The 21,899-nt window shown below is 36.0% G+C and overlaps 1 protein-coding gene and 1 long non-coding RNA gene across 3 annotated transcripts; one reads left to right on the plus strand and one right to left on the minus strand.

Moving 5' to 3' along the window:
* The first annotated feature begins 4,620 nt into the window (after nucleotides 1-4,620).
* Nucleotides 4,621-16,184, plus strand: LOC131637089 (uncharacterized). 2 transcript variants are annotated; one of them, XR_009294273.1, is made up of 3 exons: nucleotides 4,621-13,416; nucleotides 13,824-14,118; nucleotides 14,218-16,184. It is a non-coding gene; the product is annotated as an uncharacterized LOC131637089 (long non-coding RNA). The 2 variants fall into 2 exon arrangements; XR_009294274.1 differs by having other exon boundaries at nucleotides 4,621-5,485; nucleotides 13,311-13,416; nucleotides 13,824-16,184.
* A 57-nt stretch (nucleotides 16,185-16,241) lies between these two features.
* On the minus strand, nucleotides 16,242-19,145 carry LOC131637088 (PHD finger protein At1g33420-like). Its single transcript, XM_058907650.1, has 5 exons — nucleotides 18,821-19,145; nucleotides 18,316-18,442; nucleotides 18,009-18,224; nucleotides 17,298-17,918; nucleotides 16,242-17,219 (listed from the first exon to the last, which is right to left on the minus strand). The coding sequence occupies exons 1-5, from the start codon at nucleotides 19,143-19,145 to the stop codon at nucleotides 16,400-16,402; spliced, it is 2,109 nt and encodes a 702-aa protein (XP_058763633.1). The 3' UTR covers nucleotides 16,242-16,399.
* Between the last annotated feature and the right edge of the window lie 2,754 nt (nucleotides 19,146-21,899).

A 21,899-nucleotide genomic window follows, 5' to 3' on the forward strand; every position in this document is an offset into this window, starting at 1 on the left:
GTTTATGCATTAGAATCATGTATTTGGAGTATTTTGATGTTATTGGTGATCAATTTTGTAATGGTATGAGTTGGTATGTGTTTGGGATGTATAAAAGCCTTAAAAATCATGTTTTTTAGCTACTGGGTTCGTGGGAACCGGTTCCCATGTGGGAGATACCGGGTTCCACTGTTTTAGAACGTTAAAAATAGCATTTTTGGGTCCAGGAACCGGTTCCCATGTGGGAGGAACCGGGTTCCAGTACAAATTCCAGCAGCACGTTTTGAAAACTATTCTAACTTTAATAGCTTCAAATTTTCAAACTGTAAGTCCGTTTTAGACGCCGTTTTGGACGTTGTTTCTTAAATTAAATACTCTACGATATAAAGTAAAGAAAACAACAATAACTTGATTTTATTTTGAAAATCTTGATTTATTTCGTTTATGGTGTGTTTTGTACATTGTGTGCATGATTTGGTTAATGTGACAATATGGTGATGTTGTAATGATATAACTGTGATTTGACGTTATATGTGGTGTGAATTATATACGATATAATTGTAGATGGTGCGGAAACTGAATATATCATTCGGTGTGGCTTTTGGTGAGTTATTGGTAATGACACTATTCATTTTGATCATGTGGTGATTGTTGTGATCGTATAATGATAATTTGATTTGTTTTGAATGATGCATGATACATGTACATACTTGTTGGTGATAACTATGTTGAGTTATGTGAGATGATGTTGTTCATCAGATCGGTGATGTGGTAAGTATGTCATATGTGTGCATTCATTCATATGCATTTTGGTGATGGATCCCGGTGATGTTTGTGGATCAAAATGGTGGGCATAATTCCCATTGTGAGGAATTTGTGCTGGTTGGACTGTATCTTGGTGATGAAAAAGATCAGTTTGATGGGTTTAGCCCATGTATGGTACCACATGCATAAGAGTCTGCATGGTCTGTGTATAAATTGTGACATGTCAGGATGAAATCCAGTGTTATGATTGTGTGGTGTTATTGGTGCATACTTTTAACTTGTGCTTGTGATTGGTATGAATTGATAAATCTGAATATGCTAAGTAGGGTGGATAATTGCTTATGAATTCTATATCGGACAATTTATAATGCTATTTAATTATGATGTAGTCTCACCCTTACTTTGATGATTTCAGATTGAAGTAGCGGCTTAAGCGATCGGTGAGGATAACTCGTAGAGTTTATTCGGTTATGTTGGGTCGTGTCAGTCATGCTCTTATCTTGTAACACTAGGGGACGATAGTCTTAGAGTTACTTGTGATACACTGTTTTGCCATTATTGGATTATGTACCGTTGATTTTGTTGAACATGTTTTATAACACTGTTGAATGAGTTTCCGCTGTGCTGGACATGTGTTTTGATATTTTTGGATTATTCCTAATAAAGCATGACAAACGAATTGGAGTTTTCTTTATTTTATTAATTGTAACATCCTTGTTGTATGATTACTCTGATTATTATTGTATTTCCGCGAGGGTTTTAGAAGGGTGTTACATGATGCGGCTCGTCGCGTCCAATGGCGGTCGACTATGAAGTGGAAAGAAAGTCTCACTTAGTCCAAATCTCGTCAAATCAACACACACCCGATCATATGCACTTGCTATTAGATGACCCATATCGGGGAATGACATCCACTTCGAAACCGGAGCGATACCGGTAAGTGATAGAACAAGTGAATCATGAAGTTTCGCAAACTTTTCTTGATTTTCATATAGTCGGGCGTAGATGTCCCAATGCAAAGTCAACTCCGAAAGAAGTTCCCGTCGAACTAAAGTGTGATTTTCTTCCCCTTTACCGAGCAAACCCGCAACGGCCTGATATCCACAATTACCGTCGCCTCCAACATCAACGATGTTATCGATATATTTGTGCATAAAAAGTGACATCTCATCAATGTAGATAATGGGTGATTTTTGGATCGGCGGTGTGCGAGATGGCTTCGAAATGCGGGCTCCTTTGTTACCACTACACTTGGACTTTGGTGTCGGTAAATCCGGGAACAATGCATCAACATGTTCAAAGTAGGAAGGAGATCTTTTTGTTGATGTGTCTTCTTGTGTATTTTTGGACTTTTTCGGTGCACCTTTCGTTTTAACCGGTTGAGATGGCGGTTTCAAATCGGTGGTCTCCGGAAATGCAATTTTTCGTAATTGTTCTTTTATGTGCATTTTCATTGTGTCAGCCGCATTAGCAAACTTCTCCATTATCACTTCCAACTCGTCGGAGATGGTGATTTTTGAGACATTTTCTTTCGCCGGGTCAAAATCATCAAAACGAAGCTTCTTCCAATGATCAATTACCTCATCCATGCGTATCGGTGAATTCAACTTCATTTTTTTTGAAAGTATACAAGCACATGGAAGGCCGTATGTCCGTCTAATGGTGCACCCACATAAAGAACTATCCAGACCCGTGGTCTCCGCCCGCTTCGCTTTATGAAACATAAAATTCAAACCCGAACGGGATATGTTGTAAATCAATTGGGAGAATAGAATTTGGCCCTTAAACCGATGTTCCATAACCGTCTTGCTCCGACCGAACGATGTTTGAATTTCATTGTGTTGATTTTGGAGCATTTGGTTCACGGTGTCCCATCCCCGACACAAATTTCCCTTGCTATCACCCAACCACCTCTTCAAGACCGCATGTGCGGATTCAACTCGGTTAGTCGTGGTGCAACCAAGATGTCTAACTCGATTTGTCCAAGCGCACACAACTTTTTCCTTGACTTCGTCAAGAATGGTGGATTCGACGTAATGACAAAAAGTCTTAATGGAACCGCACAAAGACCTAAAGTGTACCAATTTCTCGGTATACACCTCTTCGGAGTGTGCATCTAAAATCTCCCTCCATGCCGCCATTATCCTCTCCACAACAACATCGACTTTGATAACTTTACCGTTTTCATCCGACCTATCTTTTGTCCCAACCGCGGGTTTCAACTTACTTCTCACGTTGCAAGTTATGTGATACCGGCAAAGTAACGCGGTCAATGTCGGGAAGACGGTATCGACCGCATTCATCAAAGCATTGTCCCGGTCGGTAACAATGACGTTTGGCATAACCTTTTGATCAACTAACAAAGACTTGCATATTCCTAATGCCCATGTAAAGTTTTCTTCTTATATTTGTTTGTCTTGTACGTCGAATCCATGACAAGAACGGTTGGAAATGTGTTGAACAATTTGATACTTTCGGGATGAGTCCAAAAAATATCACGCACCGTAACTTTGTCCTCGGACGTTCGGAAGCTTGACACATATTGGTTATCGCCTAATAGTTTCAAAAGTTGTTGCATTTCCGACCGAGAGCCCATTTTCAAAACTTTGAGATTGTGTCGTTCATTGTAAACTTGCTTGATATTTGAAACGTTATCCGGTTTTTTCCGTTTCAAATCGACAAGTATGTTGCGAGGCGCCACTTTAACTATTCGATAAATCCGAAATCACAATCTTCTCTTCGCGGGACAAACGACACGCCATTGGATGCCCGTGTAACTTGGCATCCAAGGCATGATTATGAATTCCACAAATGACGCTTAAACGCCACAAATCATCAACCCTCCGAGTCGCACGCAACTTAAACGGACACCCGCACTTTCTCGATCCCGTGTCTTCGTGTTTTAACACTCGATTTGATTGTACATAACTCCCACCCCGTTCGCAATTCAAAACAACGAAAGCTTTCCGCCTATTATTTCCATTGTCGGACCTTAAAATAACAATTCCAAATCCAAGTTTACTAGCTTCGTTACGAACCCAATCAATCAATTGTTCGCGACTAGCGAAGCTCCGATCATTTGTAAATTGTTGCCGAACATCAACCGCATCGATCCTCGATTTAACGTCGATACCCGGATCGCTACTAACGTTGACAACTTCCGCTTTAGCTACTACGTCGTCGTGCACAATGTTGTCCGGATGCACCATACTTAACATATGCAAAAATTAGCAAAATTGGCCAAAACTGTTTTTTTTACTTCTAGGGCTTATTTCGGAAGTACATTTCCGAAATTTGTTAGGTAACATATTTCGGAAATGAACTTCCGAACCATCGCAGGTTTCAACAGAAAATTGTTGAATCAATGTAGTGAAATAGGGGATGAAAAGAGAGATGTTTACCTCAAATTGTAGCTTTCAATGCTCCCTTTAACGTGATCAACGGTTTGAAACTTAATTTTGAGAGGAAAAATGGATGGAGATTGATTGAGTTTTGGAGAGGGTTTGAAGTAGTTTTGGAGAAAAATGATGAAATAGTGAAGGAGGGAAAATTGTATATGCATATATGTTTTCGGAAACGAACTTCCGAAATATTTCCGGTTTTGAATTTTCATGCAATTCGAAAATGCATCTCTGAAAACACCAAAAAAGTGGTGTTTTCGGAGATGCATTTCCGAAGTCAAAAAAAATCTATAAAAAAAATAACTTCGGTGATGCATCTCCGAAGCAGGGGCAAATGGGAGATTTCGCTGGGGTGATCCCGTAGGAAGGTGGGTAAAGAAATTCTCTAATTTAATACTAGTTTGTTTAATGTAATTCAAATATTAAATACATTTTTAAAGATGTAAATATTGACTTTAACAATGTTGTAAATTAGTGTACAATAGGAGAGAGAATTGTGTAACTCAAAAAAGAGTTAGTGTAACTTAACACAACAAAACTCATTACGCGCAGCTTGTAGCCACTGAATACCTGATTGGGGATTCAACGTCAACAACAAACAAAGTTTCGTCGGAGCAATCAACATCACCGTTTTCATCCCAATTCACCTTCTCCGATCGCATGCTTCACTGAATTGCCTTCAATCCATCAAGCTAAGCATTCTTCTCTTCACTCTCTGTTTAATCTGTTTTGTTTCCTTCGTCTTCATCAATTTCGTATTCTTATAAATTGAATTTTGATAGGTTTAACAGATCTAGGGTTTATCATATTACACATCAATCTATCTAATTCGCATCAATCTTCACTAGCTTTTATCTGTTTTGCATCAATCTTCAATTGTGTTTATCTGCTTCGTTTAAATGTAGATCTGAATTTTGTTTAATTACTGCTTTAACGATTGTTAAACACTAATAAACACGAATCTACGAGTAATTAACCAATACGGCAATGTTTTTAATTATCCATTTGTTTATTTAATGAGAATCCATCGCATGTATTTATTGGTATTTCTGTTACATATATGATGTAGTTTAAGCCGGCAATCTTATTAAGTTTTTGACCTAATTCGTTGGGATTTAGTTAGACCTAAAACCTAACATGATATCGAATGTGGTTATTGAAATTGTGATCTTTGGTTAGCAGATTGGCTTTTAATGAACTAAGATTACCACTTTATGAAGCCAGATCAATTATGTTCCGTATTAAAAGCTGGGCAGTTGATCATAGAAGTCAAATCCATATAGAGATGCCGATTCTTAAACACTAATTAACACGAATCACCGAGTAATTTTACCAATACGGTAATGCTTTTAATTATCCATTTGTTTATTTAATGAGAACCCATCACATGTATTTATTAGTATTTGTGTTACATATATGATGTAGTTTAAGCTGGCAATCTTATTAAGTTTTTGACCTAATTCGTTGGGATTTAGTTAGACCTAAAACCTAACATGATATCAAAGTTGGTTATTGCAATTGTGATCTATGGTTAGCTGTTTGGCTTTTGATAAACTAAGATTACCACTTTAAGAAGCCAAATCTATTATGTTCGGTATTAAAAGCTGGGCAGTTGACCATAGAAGCCGATTTCAAAAGCTTTGATATTAGATTTTGGGTCTAATTAAATGCCATAAAGCTGATTTTGTGATGTTGAATTTGGTCCAAAAACCTATTAATGTTTGCCAACAAGGTTTTTGATATTAAGCTTTTAAATAAATGTGTAACAATTCAGGTTATACTCTATTTGTTACCTTTTCACACTTTCTTTTACTTGAAAGATTTTGTCACTCTTAGTATGGCAAGTAAATTGCACAATCTGGCACGAAACTAAACAGCTTTAATCACTTTTATTTTTTTCAACAACCATTGACAATCTACTTGGAAAAACATTTTTTGAATAATTTGTTTTAGAATGCTTGTTTTTTTATTTATTTCATATTTCTCATGTAGATGATTTCGGAACATCTAATTGCTTTTTCTTGAATGATGTCTTGTTGCTTTTAATGAAAGTTATTTTTTCAGCTTCGATGCATTTTTTTTACTGTACACACTGAAACCTGAAAAGGTAAGGAGAAAAGAATGCAATAATTCTTTTTGACAACAGAAACTGCTAGTATTTAAAATGACTACAGATGCCCTATAGTCAATATTATGTGTTTATTGCAGTCCATAAATTGGAAGTTTGGAACCATTTAACAAAAATTGAATGGTTCACTTTTTGAATTCTCATTCTATCAACATCAAACGTTTCCAATTTATTAATATTGTTAAGATTGCGAATTAAATAGTAAGATTGGACGATCTAACATTCTTGCTCATACTAAGTGAGTCATATCACACGCAAAATCGTCTTTTGAGATGATCGTGGTGGTATCACGTGATAGATGGTTATCCCTTGAGATTGTGATTAAGGTCTATCTCAGGTGATTCCAAAAATGGCATTTAGGGTTGGGTTTGCACAATCAAACTCCCCTAATGCAGTCTGACCACTGTGGTTCCACTGCTGTCACGTGGCCAGACTTCTTGTTCCTCAAATCGCCATCTGTGATGTAGTCAAACTGGGATGGTTCCCAATCTGTTACTGGTGCAGCTTTGCAGATCTATATCACTGTCACATTTTCTCCATAACCCGTGAACGATGCATGAGACAAGAGAGAAATGGGGGAAGAAAAAGAGAAGAGGGTTGAAAGAAGGATCTTGCCATGCTATGAGGGGGGAAGGAAAAATATGAAGAAAATGAAGTACAGTGGTGCGGCCTAAAGGGATACAAAGAAAGCAAGAGAGTTAGGGTTGCTTAGCCCAATAAGAACTAAACTTAGTGATTCAAGGGGTTCCTCTAAGGGTGATGGTTCCATTTTTACAAACTATATTACTTTTACCCTCTAGGAAAAAATTGGATGGTTTCAATTATGATTGTTGGCTTCTAACATCCAATTATGGGTTGGTCAAGGGTATAAGGATCATCTCACTAGAAAGGTTGAATTGATGGTTGAATGACCAAAATGGAGGAAGATTGATGCTCAATTGTGCAGTGTCATTAAGTCAACACTTCATCCTAACATCAAACTAGTCTTCTATCCTCATCTCACATGCTAATTAATTTAGAATCAGGTGAAGGTACATTACAATAATAAATATTCAATTTCTCTATGGAGTTTGTCACAGTTTAATGAATATCATTGCTTTAAAGAAGATAGATGATCATATTTTTGCTTATCTAGGTAAAGTTCACGACGTTCTTCATGATTTCAATAATCTCATCCTCTCTTGCCACAATTTCATAGCTGAAAAGGAAAAGGAACTTGGGCAACACATCACCTTCTTCCTGCTCCTTTCCTTTTATGAATTGCCTCGTGAGGACTCTAACACCCGTATTCACATTTTGGAGTTTGCTACCATCCTAGATGTCTTGGGTCGTCCCCAATGTTTTGTAAATGTGGGGGTTGATCCATCTGAACTCGTCAGAAAGTACCTCTTCCTCATGCCTCCCCAACTTGCTTTGAATATTTTCTCTAGAGGATTCAAAGCCGTAAAAAATATGGCTTTACTGCTTCAGTTGCGCTGGCTGGTCATTCATTCGCTTTCCTTTGTCAGTTGCCTTCTCTTTGTGTATGGATTCTCAGTTCTGGTTCTGGTCCATCTGACCACATTACTGGTATTATTAAGGCTCTTCTCTCCTTTTTTGCTTCATCTGGTTATATATGTAGTCTTAACAAATGGTTATGAAACAAAACCCCAAGGAATCGACACCATATCCTCCCTTGTTTGTTTCATATGTCTTTTATAAACCTGGATGTCCATTTAATTTAATCTTTATCAATCGATTGACTCGTTCTTATGATTGTGTTGTTACTTAAACTAATGGCAATGTTACTTTGCTAGATCGAGCTTCAAGATAGATGATTGGCATCAAATGTGAGTCAAATGAACTCAATTATCACTTTGACAAATCAACGTAATGCTCTACAACATATTCTCTTTTTACTGTACATGGTCAATTGGGTCATCGGGTCGCCTCAATCATCAAAAGTTGGTGCCTGTTCTTTTAAATTTATATGTGGGTCGGGATAATTAGGGAAACACACTTGTAGTTAGCTTCCAAACCTAGTGAATGAATATGCTTCGTTCCCTTTTGTTTCAGTTCTCTCTGCTGTTTAGGGTTCATCTTGTTACTTCCATTGATGATTTCTTCAATTGTAAGTGGTTATATGAAAAATAAGTCTGAGCTATTCTCTATTTTTGAGAAATTTTATAAAGAAATTAAAATGTTCATTCGCTCTTTACGCACTAGTGATGCCTGGCGGTATTTGTCCTATCAATTTCAATATTTTACGGTGTCTAATGACATTCTTCACCAAACGTCTTGTGTCCTTACACCTCAACAAAATGTTTTGATGTCACCTTTCTCTCTATCATTCTTGAGGACCCACCAAAGTTTGTTCCATACTATGAGATGCCTCTTGACTCTGTTTGCAAATCATTCATATGGATCCATCAGAATATGTTTCACCTGCTATTGTACCACTTGAGCCTTTTACGTCTATCCCATCTAATCCTACTCTTGTGGCCCCTTATGCGACACAACCTCTACATGCACAATGTTGTCGTCAACCACATGTTGTGGATGTTCCTGCACGTGATCCTGAAACTGATGCCATTTCAGACTCTCTTTTGCCTTTAAAGGATCTGACACTGAATCTCCTTATTGCTTTTCGTAAAGGTATATGTCTTACTCGCAATGCATCACCTCATTATATTGTTGAGTTATCACCGCGTCTCTCCTTTGTATTATACTTGTGTATCTTTTTTGTCTTTTATTTCTATTCCTAATTCTCCTGATGAAGCTTTTTTTGCAAGATGTGTGCTAATTAGTGGTATTTGGTAACTGGTTCTTCTACCCTTGAGAAGTCTTTAGTAGGATGTCGTTAGCTTTATGCGATGAAGGTTGGTTCTTAAGGCAAGATTGATCACTTTAAAACTCATTTGTTGGTAAAGGAGTATAGTCAAATCTTTGGCCTTGATTGAAGTGACACTTTTTCACCTGTGAAGTGTCTTTAGCAAAGGAGTGAAGTGATCTTTGACCTCTGTTAGACTCTTGCTCTTGATTGCAGCTATCTGACATTGGCCTTTGTACCAACTTGACATAAATTATTATTTTTTTACATGGTGACCTTGAAGACGAAATGTGTATGTAGCAAATACTGGGGTTTGTTTCTCCCGGGGAGTGTTATCCCATGGTCTATGGACTTCACACATCTTAATATCATCTTAAACAGTTTTACATATTCATTACAGTAGTGCTACAATTTGGCATGATATGAAGCAAAGCAGTTCATTCTGTGTTTTATCGCCTCTCAGTTCAAGGGTGCAATTACCTTGTTTTTATATAGATGATATTGTCATAATTAGTAGTGATCAACATACCCTACTCCACTTGAAAGTTGAAACAACACCTCTCCCATCACTTAAACACTAAAAACTTTAGCAAGCTCCATTACTTCTTAGGTATTTCAGTAGCCCAATCCAAAGATGACTTGAAATTTCACCAAGGAAATATGCTATGGATATTCTTGAAGAGACAAATTTATTGAATGTCAAGCTGATTGATACTTCTATGGATCCAAATGTCAAAATTCTATCTCGAGGAGATAGAGAAGATTGGTTGGCAAATTAAACTACCTCACAGTTACTCGTCTAGACCATGGTTTTAAATTGCGGTCGCGGATGCGGTTGCGGGTGTTGCGATTGCGGCCATTGCGGTTGCTGCGATGCGCATTGCGGCCGTTGCGGCGTGAATTTAAATTAAAAGATATTTGAAATACGTCATTAAAAAACACTTTAATGATAATATTTTACATTACAAATCACATGTAAATTGTGTTTATGGGTTCTCAAATGTTGAGTTATGATGAAAATATGTCAAGAAACATAGGTGAAGGTGTTTGATGCAAAGTCTAGTGTTGTTGGACGCGTGATTACAAATCACACCGCAATTGCGGCCCGATGCGGGTGCGGGGGTTACCGCATCAGCAATATTGCGGCTGCAATTCCGGTTGCGGACCGCAATTTAAAACCATGGTCTAGACATTTTTTTTGTTGGCAGAAGAAAAATAAGCCAATTCTTAAGTTCTCCTATACAAGAACACTTGGATGTTGAGATCTTGAAATACATTAAAGATGACCTAAGAAAAGGACTAATTTATGATAACAAATGACATATTCAGATAGTCGGTTACTTAGATGTCAATTGACTAGGCTCACTAATTGATAGGTGATCTAATTCAGGGTATTATGTACTTGTTGCAGAAAATTTAATATTCTGGAAATGTTGAATACAAGGTCATATGACATAAGTGGTTTGTGAGTTTATGTTGTTGAAATAGTTACTCTAAAGAACTTTAGTTTGAAGAGGTTGCCACACAAATGGCATTAACATGCAATAATAAAGCAGAATTGGATATTGCCTCTAACTCGATTTTTTTAGAGAGGATTAAGTATATTGAAATAGATGGTCAATTTGTAAGGAAGAGGATTCGATCCGGTAACATCAACTATATTGAAATTTAGACCGTCTTTTTTTTAAGGGCAAATAAATATATATAAATATATAAGAGAAAATGAGTCACCACAAAATACAAGATAGAACCAAGGGCTGGTACAAGAAGGAACAAAACTCCCCTGAAAACAAAAAGAACACCAAACAGGCTAGATTTCACTATCAAGAACCACCATATACAAACCAACAACCACCAGGAGCAACACATGGAGAACACACACCCAATAGCAAGGATGAAGATACTCAGGCCGCTATTGATTTAAGCAGAGAATAGGGTTCTAAAGTCGGTTGGAGAAAGTATGAAGATCTACCAAGATATCATTTCCAGAATAAGAAAATGCTCGTGTCTTCCAAATCCTCTTCTCTTATAAGTGTACCTGAAAAACAGAATTGTTCCGAGATTTTCAAATTGACCACACCACAAAATGGCGAATTATAGTAAGGCCACCTCTAGTCCTATCCCGATCCCCTAACGAAGTAATCATCTGAAAATAGGATATGAGATAAATAGGATATGAGATCTCTAGGTAAGACATACGTCCAACCAATCTATCTAAAAATTCAATATCACACCTTTTTAACAACACTAAGATCTCAATCCAACGGCCACAAATGTACTGAATGCATCAATACGTTAAATTTTGACTGCCAAGTCTAAAAATCCTGTGTAGTTGAAACACAGTTTTCACCATATGTATAGCTTGTCTTCTCTCATTTAACACTTCTCCACCCATCCATCATGGAACTTACAAAATATAAAATATTGATGCTGGCTTTTCAGTACAACTATTGTAGAACCTGATTAAATTTTTAGTAGTTTATATAGCTGTTCGAAGTTGTTGTGGTAATACTGTCTAAACTGATATTGGATTTCTATTTTGAACCTGGGATTTTTAAGTTTTTGGCTGGGGGTGTTACAATTAGCTGTCTCCTTTTCATATACGTTTTCTTCTCCCCCCATCCATCATGGACTTATGAAATATTGATGCTGGCTTTTTTATACAACTACTGTAAAACATGATTACATTTTTAATATGTTAAAATAGCTTTCGAAGTTGTTGTGGTAATACTGTCTAAATTGATATTGGATTTCTATTTTGAACCTGGGATTTTTTATGTTTTGGGCTGGGGGTGTTACAATTAGCTGTCTCCTTTTCATATTGGTGGTTTTCTTCTCCACCCATCCATCATGGACTTGTGAAATATTAAAATATTGATGCTGGCTTTTTTGTACAACTACTGTAAAACATGATTAAATTTTTAATAGTTTATATAGCTGTTCGAAGTTGTTGTGGTAATATTGTCTAAATTGATATTGGATTTCTATTTTGAGCCTGGGATTTTTTCTGTTTTTGGCTGGGGTGATATGCTTAACTGTCTACTTTTCATATAGGTGGTTTTCTTATGTCCCTTTTTCAATAAAAAATATTTGTCCTCCTTATGTTTTATATCTGGAAATTCAGAGAATTGTATAATAACTCAATTGTTCTGAGATATTTGTTGCTTCCCCTGAGGTTACAGAGATTGATTTGAAATCTCAGAAAATACTCCTGCCTGAACATTTCCATATGCTATAATTTCTTTGTAATGAATATCCATGGCTAACATTGCATATTATGAATCTAGGGTGTGTATGTGCATTTCATTCTCGGTCAATTTGTTGATGGCATATCTTTCCTTTCTACCGAGAATACATGTTTGATAGAAACATATTTTCATTATCTGCAATTTATGTTACTACTTTTAACTACACTATTTCTTGCTGCAACACTCTTGTCATTGTCTCAAAAGGCTGAAAGTCATGAGTTTGTTAAAGAATTCATTTTTTCAAAGTTATTCTCCCTAAAATCATTAGTCTATTAAGGTCCATGACTCTGTTCCTTGTACTGTTGGATATATATACACTAATGCTGCCTATGCGTATTGATCATGAATGCCCTGTTTTATGTGGGAAAAAACCTGACATTCTCTTGAGCTTTGTATTAGAGTTAGAATGGAAGGAGGGAGGAAAATGGAGTGAAGCCTTCCTGATTTGGGGGAGTTCTTTTGGAGGAGAGGGGAAGAGAAAGGTTATGAGTACTGTGTGTGTCATGATGAGTATATTAAACCGAGACACAGAGGGAAAGGATTTAGAGATTTTTTTGAAACCCTCTAAATTACTCTCCCAAATGAGCTTTTCAGTTCCTCCAAATTGGTGGATTTTAAGGAATACTGACTCATAAAAGGTAGGGAGTGATCCTCCTTTCTTCCTCCATTTCATCCCATAATCCTTCCCCTCTTTCCTTCCTAAATCCCAAACAAAGGCATGGTCTTATGCTCTTTACTTTTTGTTTTACAGCTTATAGTTTATTTTCCCTCTAAAATATGCGATGTTGGAAGATAACACTTTTGAGAAAGCCTTTTGGTCTGTTTATTTCTGGCCAGTCTTCCACAATCTCATGGAGTTGTACCAGTGGCTAGAAAAACTCATCACAAAGGGTCATATGTATTTCACATTTGTTTTTGGTAATGGCAATTATAGTTGATTAAAATGCTACATCCTTTTCCATGGATAAATTCATTTTCAGGAGTATCCTTCAAAGAGTGAATCATCCTCGTCCCAAATGAATTGATAATATGAGACTGAATGCACTCCATCAAAGCACATTAATGACAAACTTGCTGAGATAGAAGGTTAGTTTGACCTATGTCTAAATAGTATTGCTTTTTCTTCTAGTTATGCCACCTGAACCATATATTATTAGAGTAAACTGCCAATTTAATTCTTGAAGTATTAAATAGTCCATATTGTTCTCCCCAAGCAATCACGTTAATCCCTCTACTAGTGTGATTTGTGTTACAGCTTTTAAGTGCTATGTTGGATATCCCTCTCTCCTATGTGAAATCAAGACAGACCCTCTCTTCCTACATGTCTGTTATCTAGTCCCCAAACTTCAAAAATACATCAAATTAGTCCCGTATCAGATGCTTTCTTTCTACATTTTTTTAACCATATAGCATCTCTACCATTAGATAGAAAACAAATTCATTATAAACGATAGAATAAATCTGATGTGGGAATTTTCACACCCATGTTTTAGAACCTGCTTGCATGGGTTCAGTGGCAGCACAGCTACAGAGAGTCTCGACTACAAACTGAAGAGTGATATTTGAAGTGCTGTTTGGCCCCTAGGAGCAATTGAGTCGGACTTGAGGGTCCCCCCACCTTTCTTTGTTTGAGTGTAGGAGTGTGCTGCTGAAAGTAGGCATGGATTTTATCCCACAGCGTCCATGAATTTTTGCAGCCAATGACACGGCGAATCATGTCGCGAGAAATGGGGGATTGCAACCACGCAAATAGAAGCGGACCTTGTTGTTCCCAAGCTTCAAATTCAGGTGAGATGTGATTGTTGTTCATATTTTCAATTGAAGTCAATTTCACTTGAATGTGAGGATTTAGAAAAAAATGATGAAGTTTGTGAGCTTTGATCACAGATTCCAGCTATTGACACCATAACAGGTAGTTTTCTGAATAAGTTTCTCAGAAATTGCAGAAAAGGCATAATTCTGCTTTGTAGAAGATGAGTATATGCGCTGAAGAGGAGATGAAGGGCCTTAGGCCTTAGAACCTTGGGGTGTTTCTACAGATGCCATGTTAGAAAATTAATTCTCCATTAATTTGAGCAGAGAAATCTCAACTCTGATTTCTTATAATTTGTATTTCTTATATTTTGTGTTTAGTGCAATGAGTGAGACTATTTATAGACTCACAAGGCTAACTAATTTTGTTAGGCAGTTCCTAGAATTTAGGGATTAGTTCCTTGATTCTAGGGACAGTTGAAGTTAGTAAGGATAGAGGAATCCACTGTGCAGTTAGTGTACAGCAGTTACAGTAGGGTATACAATTACATGAGGACCTCCTAAGCTCATCCACTGTTTGGCACCTTGGAGCAATTGAGCAGGACTAGAGGGTCTCCCCTTTTTGTTCGAACTTGATAACATGTCATTCTCCAAAACAAACCCAACTATTGCCTAAGCTGAGGGAAATCTTGTTTATGTGGTTACAAGTCTCCCTTCTCTATTTTACCTTTTTTGGATGTCCATAAGCTCCAAAGAAAAACTAGTTGGATCCACTCACTTTTTTTTTTGACATGAACTAGATACATGGTTCAAAGAAAAGGAAATCATGGGTACATTCAAGATCTCTATCGACAAAGAGCCAAACACTCTGGGATGCTCTTTTCCACTGCCAGTGCAGCCCAAAAACAAACCTGAATTGATCTGTCAAAACTCTGCAATCCCAACTAATGGTTTTCATTGTTTTGGGCTGTAGACTTTGGTTCATCTTATTTCCAACCACCCCCTTTTGTCTTCTAGATGTTCCTCAGGGATGAGCATATCAACAAACCTTTCTTATTTAAAAAGGGTTCTGTCTTTACATGTATAGGGCTTGTAGTCTTTCTCTTTGGGTTTTGGCATGACCACTTCATTCCTTCCCACCAGCAGTTTCCTGTGTCTTGTTCCAACAATTAGACTCCTGCTGCAAGAGCTGGATTTGCTCTCTTTTTTTGCGGCTCACTTTGGAAGTAGTGAAGCACGTAGTCAAAGTCCAAAAGGGTCCTCCTTTACCCCCAATATCTTCAAAACCATCTTCTTGATCACCATGTTCAGTCTTTGATTTGGTGTCAATACAAGTAGGTTAATATTCATATTTAAAAAGAAATAAAAGATTCTTTGCTACATGAGCATTGTCCCTCTTTTCAAAGGTTATCATATATCAATAGAGGTTTTGATCCGTATGAATCTGCCAATACGGTTGCGGTTGCTGTCTTTTTTTATTCGCTTCAAGCTTTTTCGTGATGCGATTCATACGAAGCTTCAACGTGGGTCTCATACACCTTGGCCTAGCATGAGACTATCCATTTCTATTTTTTATCAGACCCTCTTGGCCTAGCATGAGATTATCCATTTTTTAAAGCTTCAATTCTGCTACTGGTTTCTGTTTTTGCATTTTTTACATCAGGTCCTCTCTTCCTACAGTTTCATATTTTCGCTGCTCGTTTCTGTTTATTTTACACTTTCTGGTTCTGTTCAATGGTTTCTGATATGCCTTCTATTTGCCAATAGTTTAGATTTTGTGCAGCAGCCCCTAGCCTTTCTTTTGGAAATCATGCCTGCTTTCAATTGTTTTAAGATATATTTTACAGGGTTTGTGATGTTTTTTGACAAGATGCTTACTTTGTTGACTTCCAAAAATGATTTGTGGTTAGTTTAGAAAGTTATGCAATCTTTTCATAAAATAAAATTATTACAAAGAAAAAATTCAGTTTGATTTTTTTTATGGTGAATTGTGCCAGAAACTTTAAGATGAAACTTGAAGCATTATTGTTTTTTGCTTGCTCAGATGAACTGAAAGCCAAATCGATCATATTTTAAGTGACGTGCTAGTTTTAAACTTCAATTTAATTTTCATCTTACTTGCACTGAATTAGTAATACATATTCATCATACAGCCAAAATTTTGAAAAGAAACAACTTTGTTTTTCATTGTGCTCGATAAAACAAGCTTAACCCATTTCTCTTGAGAGTAAAAAGCTCTCAAACAAATGTCAACCAGGACTACACTTATTTGGCATTACATAAAACCTAGCCAAAATATACAACAATTACATACAGACTAACGTACACCAAAATTTACATTTATATTACAAGTAACCGATGCAGCAGCTTCATCTCTGCAAGATGTTTTCAATTTACAAGCCTCGCTAGAAGATGAGTAACTTTGGATTTTCACACGATAGGAGTTTACACATCCCCTACATACAAATTTGGAAGGTGCGGAACCACCAATTCCCGCACATCTTGTATGCTGCCAGACACCACAAGTATCACATGCCAACATTTTTTCTCCATCATCATCCTTAGCACCACAAGTGCAATCAACTTTCCACTCTTCTGTTCCTCGCTCCTTCCGGAATCGGCTTAGGCCATGTTTGGTAGGACATTTTCCTAGGATTCTAACACTTGAATTTGATCCAAAAAGGAATTTCAAGGTATATAAATTGTTGATTTTACCATATCCTAGAAGTTCCTCAGCTTGAAACCTCTTGTACATTGCATATACCTCTTGAAAAGCACTAGTGACTTCTTTCATCAGGTCATCAACAGTAGCATCTATAGGCAAAACAATTAGTTCGGGGGGTGGTGTTGGATGGTCCTCTTTAGGCTGGTCGGAAAGCTCCACATGACACCAGAGCCTCATATCTGAAGGCGATTCTGTGGTCACATGATCAGATTCATAATTCTTCATAAACTGCTTACAGTCAAGAACAGTTCTAGCTGAATCAGCAATCGTTTTCCTCATACTCTTTGGTCTGTAGCTGAATTTTTTTTCAGGGCGAATAATTGTATTAAATAAAAATGTCAAATCAGATATCACTTGCTCTTCTGAAGGATAGCTTGAATTTGAGGTAAATACATTAGTAAAAGGTCCCAACCTGTCAAGGTTAAAACAAATATTAGTTGGGCTTTTGGAAGAAACATTTGACAGAAAAAAGAAGCATCATAACAATTACCTGAATTCCACAGCACAAGATTTCGGATTGCATCGCGAACAAACAACCATTCCATTTGCAGCTAATTTCCCTGGCAAGTGCTTAAGACTATAGTCTACCAGCTCTGGGGATCTAACTCGCATACATATGGACCCCTTGAGAGTTCGCCTTGTAACCCATTTGGCCTCCTTACATGCACTAGATGCAAGCAGTACCTTTATCAAAGCTTGCTGAACGTCTTCGACCTCATTTCTTGTCCATGCACATAGTATATTATATGGACAGGTGATTTCATGTTGTGGAGACTTTGCACTTCTTGGATTACGAAATTTATGAACCAATTTCAACATAAAGGACAAGAGATCTTTAATTGTTAGAAGTTCGGTTGCTGCAAAAGACTGGTAAAGTGAAATAACAGTCTGCACACGGTTTCGGGCTCCTCGACCATGGAATGAAAATACGGGCAAGGGCATCTTGGACAAGGTATCAACGGCCTTATTGTATGCTTCTTTGGTAAGACCATAGCAGCCAGTTCCAAATTCATAACCCCAATTGCCATACCATGAATGCCCTTTGGTGATTGCATGAAGCAAACGATAATCCAGACCAAACTTCTTAGACAAGTCCATCACACTAACCTTCCTAAAAAATTATCCAGCACAATTCATTACAAAGGAAAACAAACAAACATAGAGCAAACTAAAAGAAAATTGAAGGATTCAAATTTCAAACCTAACAGCAATGGCAGCACAGAGCCTATCCCAGAAACCTAATAAATCAGAACCCGAGAGAAGCATCGAGCCACCTTCTCTTCCGTTGAGAGTAAGCAAGTGGCCATAACCATTGGAATGCACAACTCCATGCAGAAGATGCGTGTTATCTTCAATTTGAAGATACACCCAATCCTCCAGATCATCAACAGAGATGTCAAGATTACATGACTTGCAACTGCAAAGATGTCAAATTACTGTTTCAATTCTTCAGGTATCATCCAAATCAAGCATAGTGAAGAGTAGAACAAAAAAACTGAAATTGTTACCTTGCTTCAGATAATTGGACAAGATCTCCACATTTCGAGCAAGGTCTTTGGTATGCTTCGACGGCATCACTACCCGACCTTATTATGAAATGAAATCGCTTTTGACATACAGGATGATCACTCCATCCTTTGTTTTTATCCAACAAAAAAATTCATAAGTATCAGAGTTCAACTTTATCTCTAATTCCACATCCACCAACCACATCACATGATACCACACCAACATACTAATAATAATAATATTAATAATAAAGTTCGTAAAAAAAATAAAATATTTCTACTCTCTATTATATTATGATTAGCTTTTGTGTAATAATAATACTTTACTATTATCTTTAACTTTTTGTAATAATAATAATAATAAAAGACTACAAAATAAAAGCCGAGAAAAAACATATATCCGGTGGAGCCCAGTGGATAGACTAATATAATATTTAAAAAATAAATAATTAAGTAAATGGGAAACATTGTAGAATCTAGATTCGGACTCGACTATTCGACTCACCAACAACTCGGCACTGGTCACAATAAACCGTACTACGAGAACAAGTAACATCCTCTTCAACAATGTCAAGAGTAACCAAAGCAGACGAAAGATCAGAGCCATCAACATCATCCCCAACACGAAACAAGATCTGCCACGTCATCAGAGAGGGAAAAAGAGAGGGAGGAAAAGCGACACGAGCGTGATCAGATAGAAAACGATGAACACGGTTACGAAAAGGTACTGCGTCGGAGAAGTCGCCGGCGGAAGGGAAAGTGAGAAAATCGTAAAGATCAGCGGTGACCCTTCTTTTCATCCTCTTGGTTGGCCTCTCGTTGAATACCATGGTAGGGATGATAAGTTAAGGGGATAAAACGACGACGCTGAATAAAATAGAATAGATAGGTTTGGAGAAAGAAAAGAATGAGAGATCTGATAGGTGTGTGAGTGAGTGTATAAAGGGAGTTGAAGAAGTAACGGTTGATGTAGTGGCGGCGGTGGGTGGAGAGTAAGAACGAGGGTAGTGACTAGGGTTTGAGTGTTTTTGTTTTGTATATATCCGGTTTTTTTGTAATTTCTTACAAACCCTTTCTTACTTCTTCGTGCCGGTTCTTTTTCTCTTTCTAAATGTTTCACAACCGCCCTTTCATGATTTTTCCTTTTTTTTTTTTTTTAATTAATTGATTGGTAATAATTAAATGGAAATTTAACAAAATAGTCTTGAAATATTATTTATTTAAAATCAAAATAGATAACTATTCAAAGTATTTCACTGTTATATTTATGTATTTAGTTACTTATTTTAAAATTATTTAACTTCTATTTGTAAAATAATATTTTTTAATATAATTAATAGTAATTAAATGAAAATTTAACAAAATAGTCTTAAAATATTATTTATTTAAAATCTAAATATTCAAAGTGTTTGACTGTATTTAAGTTTTTAGTTATTATATTTTAAAAGTATTTGAGTTGTATTTTAAAAAAATATTTTTTAAGAGTATGCTATTCAGTACGAAAAAAATTGAAGAAGAAATGCAAAAATGTACATGTGTCATTATTTTAGAATAAAATTTTTAATTTAATTTTTTATTTAATTGGGATTGGGGTAGTGGTGATTAGAGCTGTCAATATGGACTACTCGGCCCTAAACCGGCCGGCCCTAACGGGTCCTGGGCTTTTTAGGGCTGGGCCAAAAAGACCCTTTGTAATATGGGCTCGGGATTTACTACCCGAGCCCGGCCCTAGATGGGCTTCGGGCTATCCGGCCCTAAATTGGCTATTTTATATAAAAAAATTAAAATAAAAAACTCCATAATATTTATTATAAATAAATTTAAAAATTATGTTATTTTAAACATAATACATTTTTAAGTACTATATTATTTCTTATAATTACTATAATGTGTTTCTAAATACAATATATGTCTAAATTGTATAAAATAATACTTGAATATTTATTATAAGAGGAAAACTAATATAATACAATGAAAAAAATGTTGAATATAAGAGAAAACTAATATAATACAATATTTGTTTAAATTGTATAAAATAATACTTGAATATTTATTTTAAGAGAAAACTAATATAATAAAATAGAGATAAAATTTAGTTAAGTGAGAAAAATCAATATGCTATTTTGGAGTAAGATAATATAAATATTAATATATTTTTTTTTAAATTTATAATCATGCAGGCCTGATGGGCTACCCACGGTCCATATGGGCTAGCCCTAATGGGTAGCGGGCTTTTCAGGGCTGGTAGCGATGGCAATTTGGCGCATCCCCAGTGGGTACCCACAAAAAACCCCATATTTGATAGGGTAAATACCCATAAAAATGAGCATGGGCACGGGTAATTACCCATTAAAATATGCGGGTATGGGTGCGGGCACGGGTACCTTACTACCCAACCCGCCCCATACCCACACTACATATTTCTATAATGTCATTTATATTATTATATAAAAATGCATGATTCTAATTTTTTTTTTAAAATATATCGCTATTAAATCATTACACATTTTAATAAAAGTGTTTATTTATTTCTTAACTCAACAATAACATACATAATTTTTTTAATATGGTTAAAAAGACTTAAATTATATGATATTTTGTAATTAAACGATTTAATTTTACTATAAATGCGGGTAAGCGAATACGGGTATGGACATTGAGGTACCCACAGGGTACGGGTACGGGCATGAATATTGATACCCACGCGGGTTTGGGCTCGGGTACGGGGATTTTTTTAAACTGCGGGTATGGGGACGGGTACTATAGTACCCTGCCCAAACCCTGCCCATTGTCATCCCTAAGGGCTGGGCTAAAAAGGTCCTGAAAAATATGGGCTCTAATTTTAAGGCCCAAGCCCTATGTTTTTTCGGGCCTGGCGGGCCGGCCCATATGGGCTAGCCCATTTTGACAGCTCTAGTGGTGATGATGAATGGTTGAGATTATTATTGCTTTTCTTGTTTTCATATTTTCTTAACCATAAGCATTTTCCATTTTCTTACTAATAAACATTTTTCTTTCTAAATATAATTAAACACTTTTTAACTTGAGCAAGAATTTTTCCTACACGAAAAAAAGCAAGAATTTTTCAATAATAATAATAATATTTAATTAATAAATTTTATAAATAAAAATGGTGTTGGAACGGCTTGACTGTAATTTTATAATTAATTATTTAAAAATTGTATAAAAATAAATCAACCTTTTATTTTTAATATTAATTAATTAATTTTTTAAATTTAGTCTTTGATTAAATTCTTTAAATTAAAAGCTTATATAAAATATCTTTACTGTTCAAACACCAAATTATTTAAATCACTTCAAAAATAATATTTTCACTTTATATTCATAATAGTGATAAATACAATAATATATACTCTTTTATTTATACAATTTTCTTTGTTTTGGTCATCATTTACTGCATAATAGTAACTCTAAAGTTAATTACAGGTCATACATTTTATTTTATAATACGTTATAAATATAATTAGAATTTTAATTATTTTTTAAAATATTTAAATATGTTATAAAAATTCAATCACTTATAAATTTTAATATTTTAATATGTTACTTTAAGGGCTATTGAT

Source organism: Vicia villosa, unplaced genomic scaffold (genome assembly GCF_029867415.1).
Source record: "Vicia villosa cultivar HV-30 ecotype Madison, WI unplaced genomic scaffold, Vvil1.0 ctg.001911F_1_1, whole genome shotgun sequence".
Classification (NCBI taxonomy): Eukaryota; Viridiplantae; Streptophyta; class Magnoliopsida; order Fabales; family Fabaceae; genus Vicia; species Vicia villosa.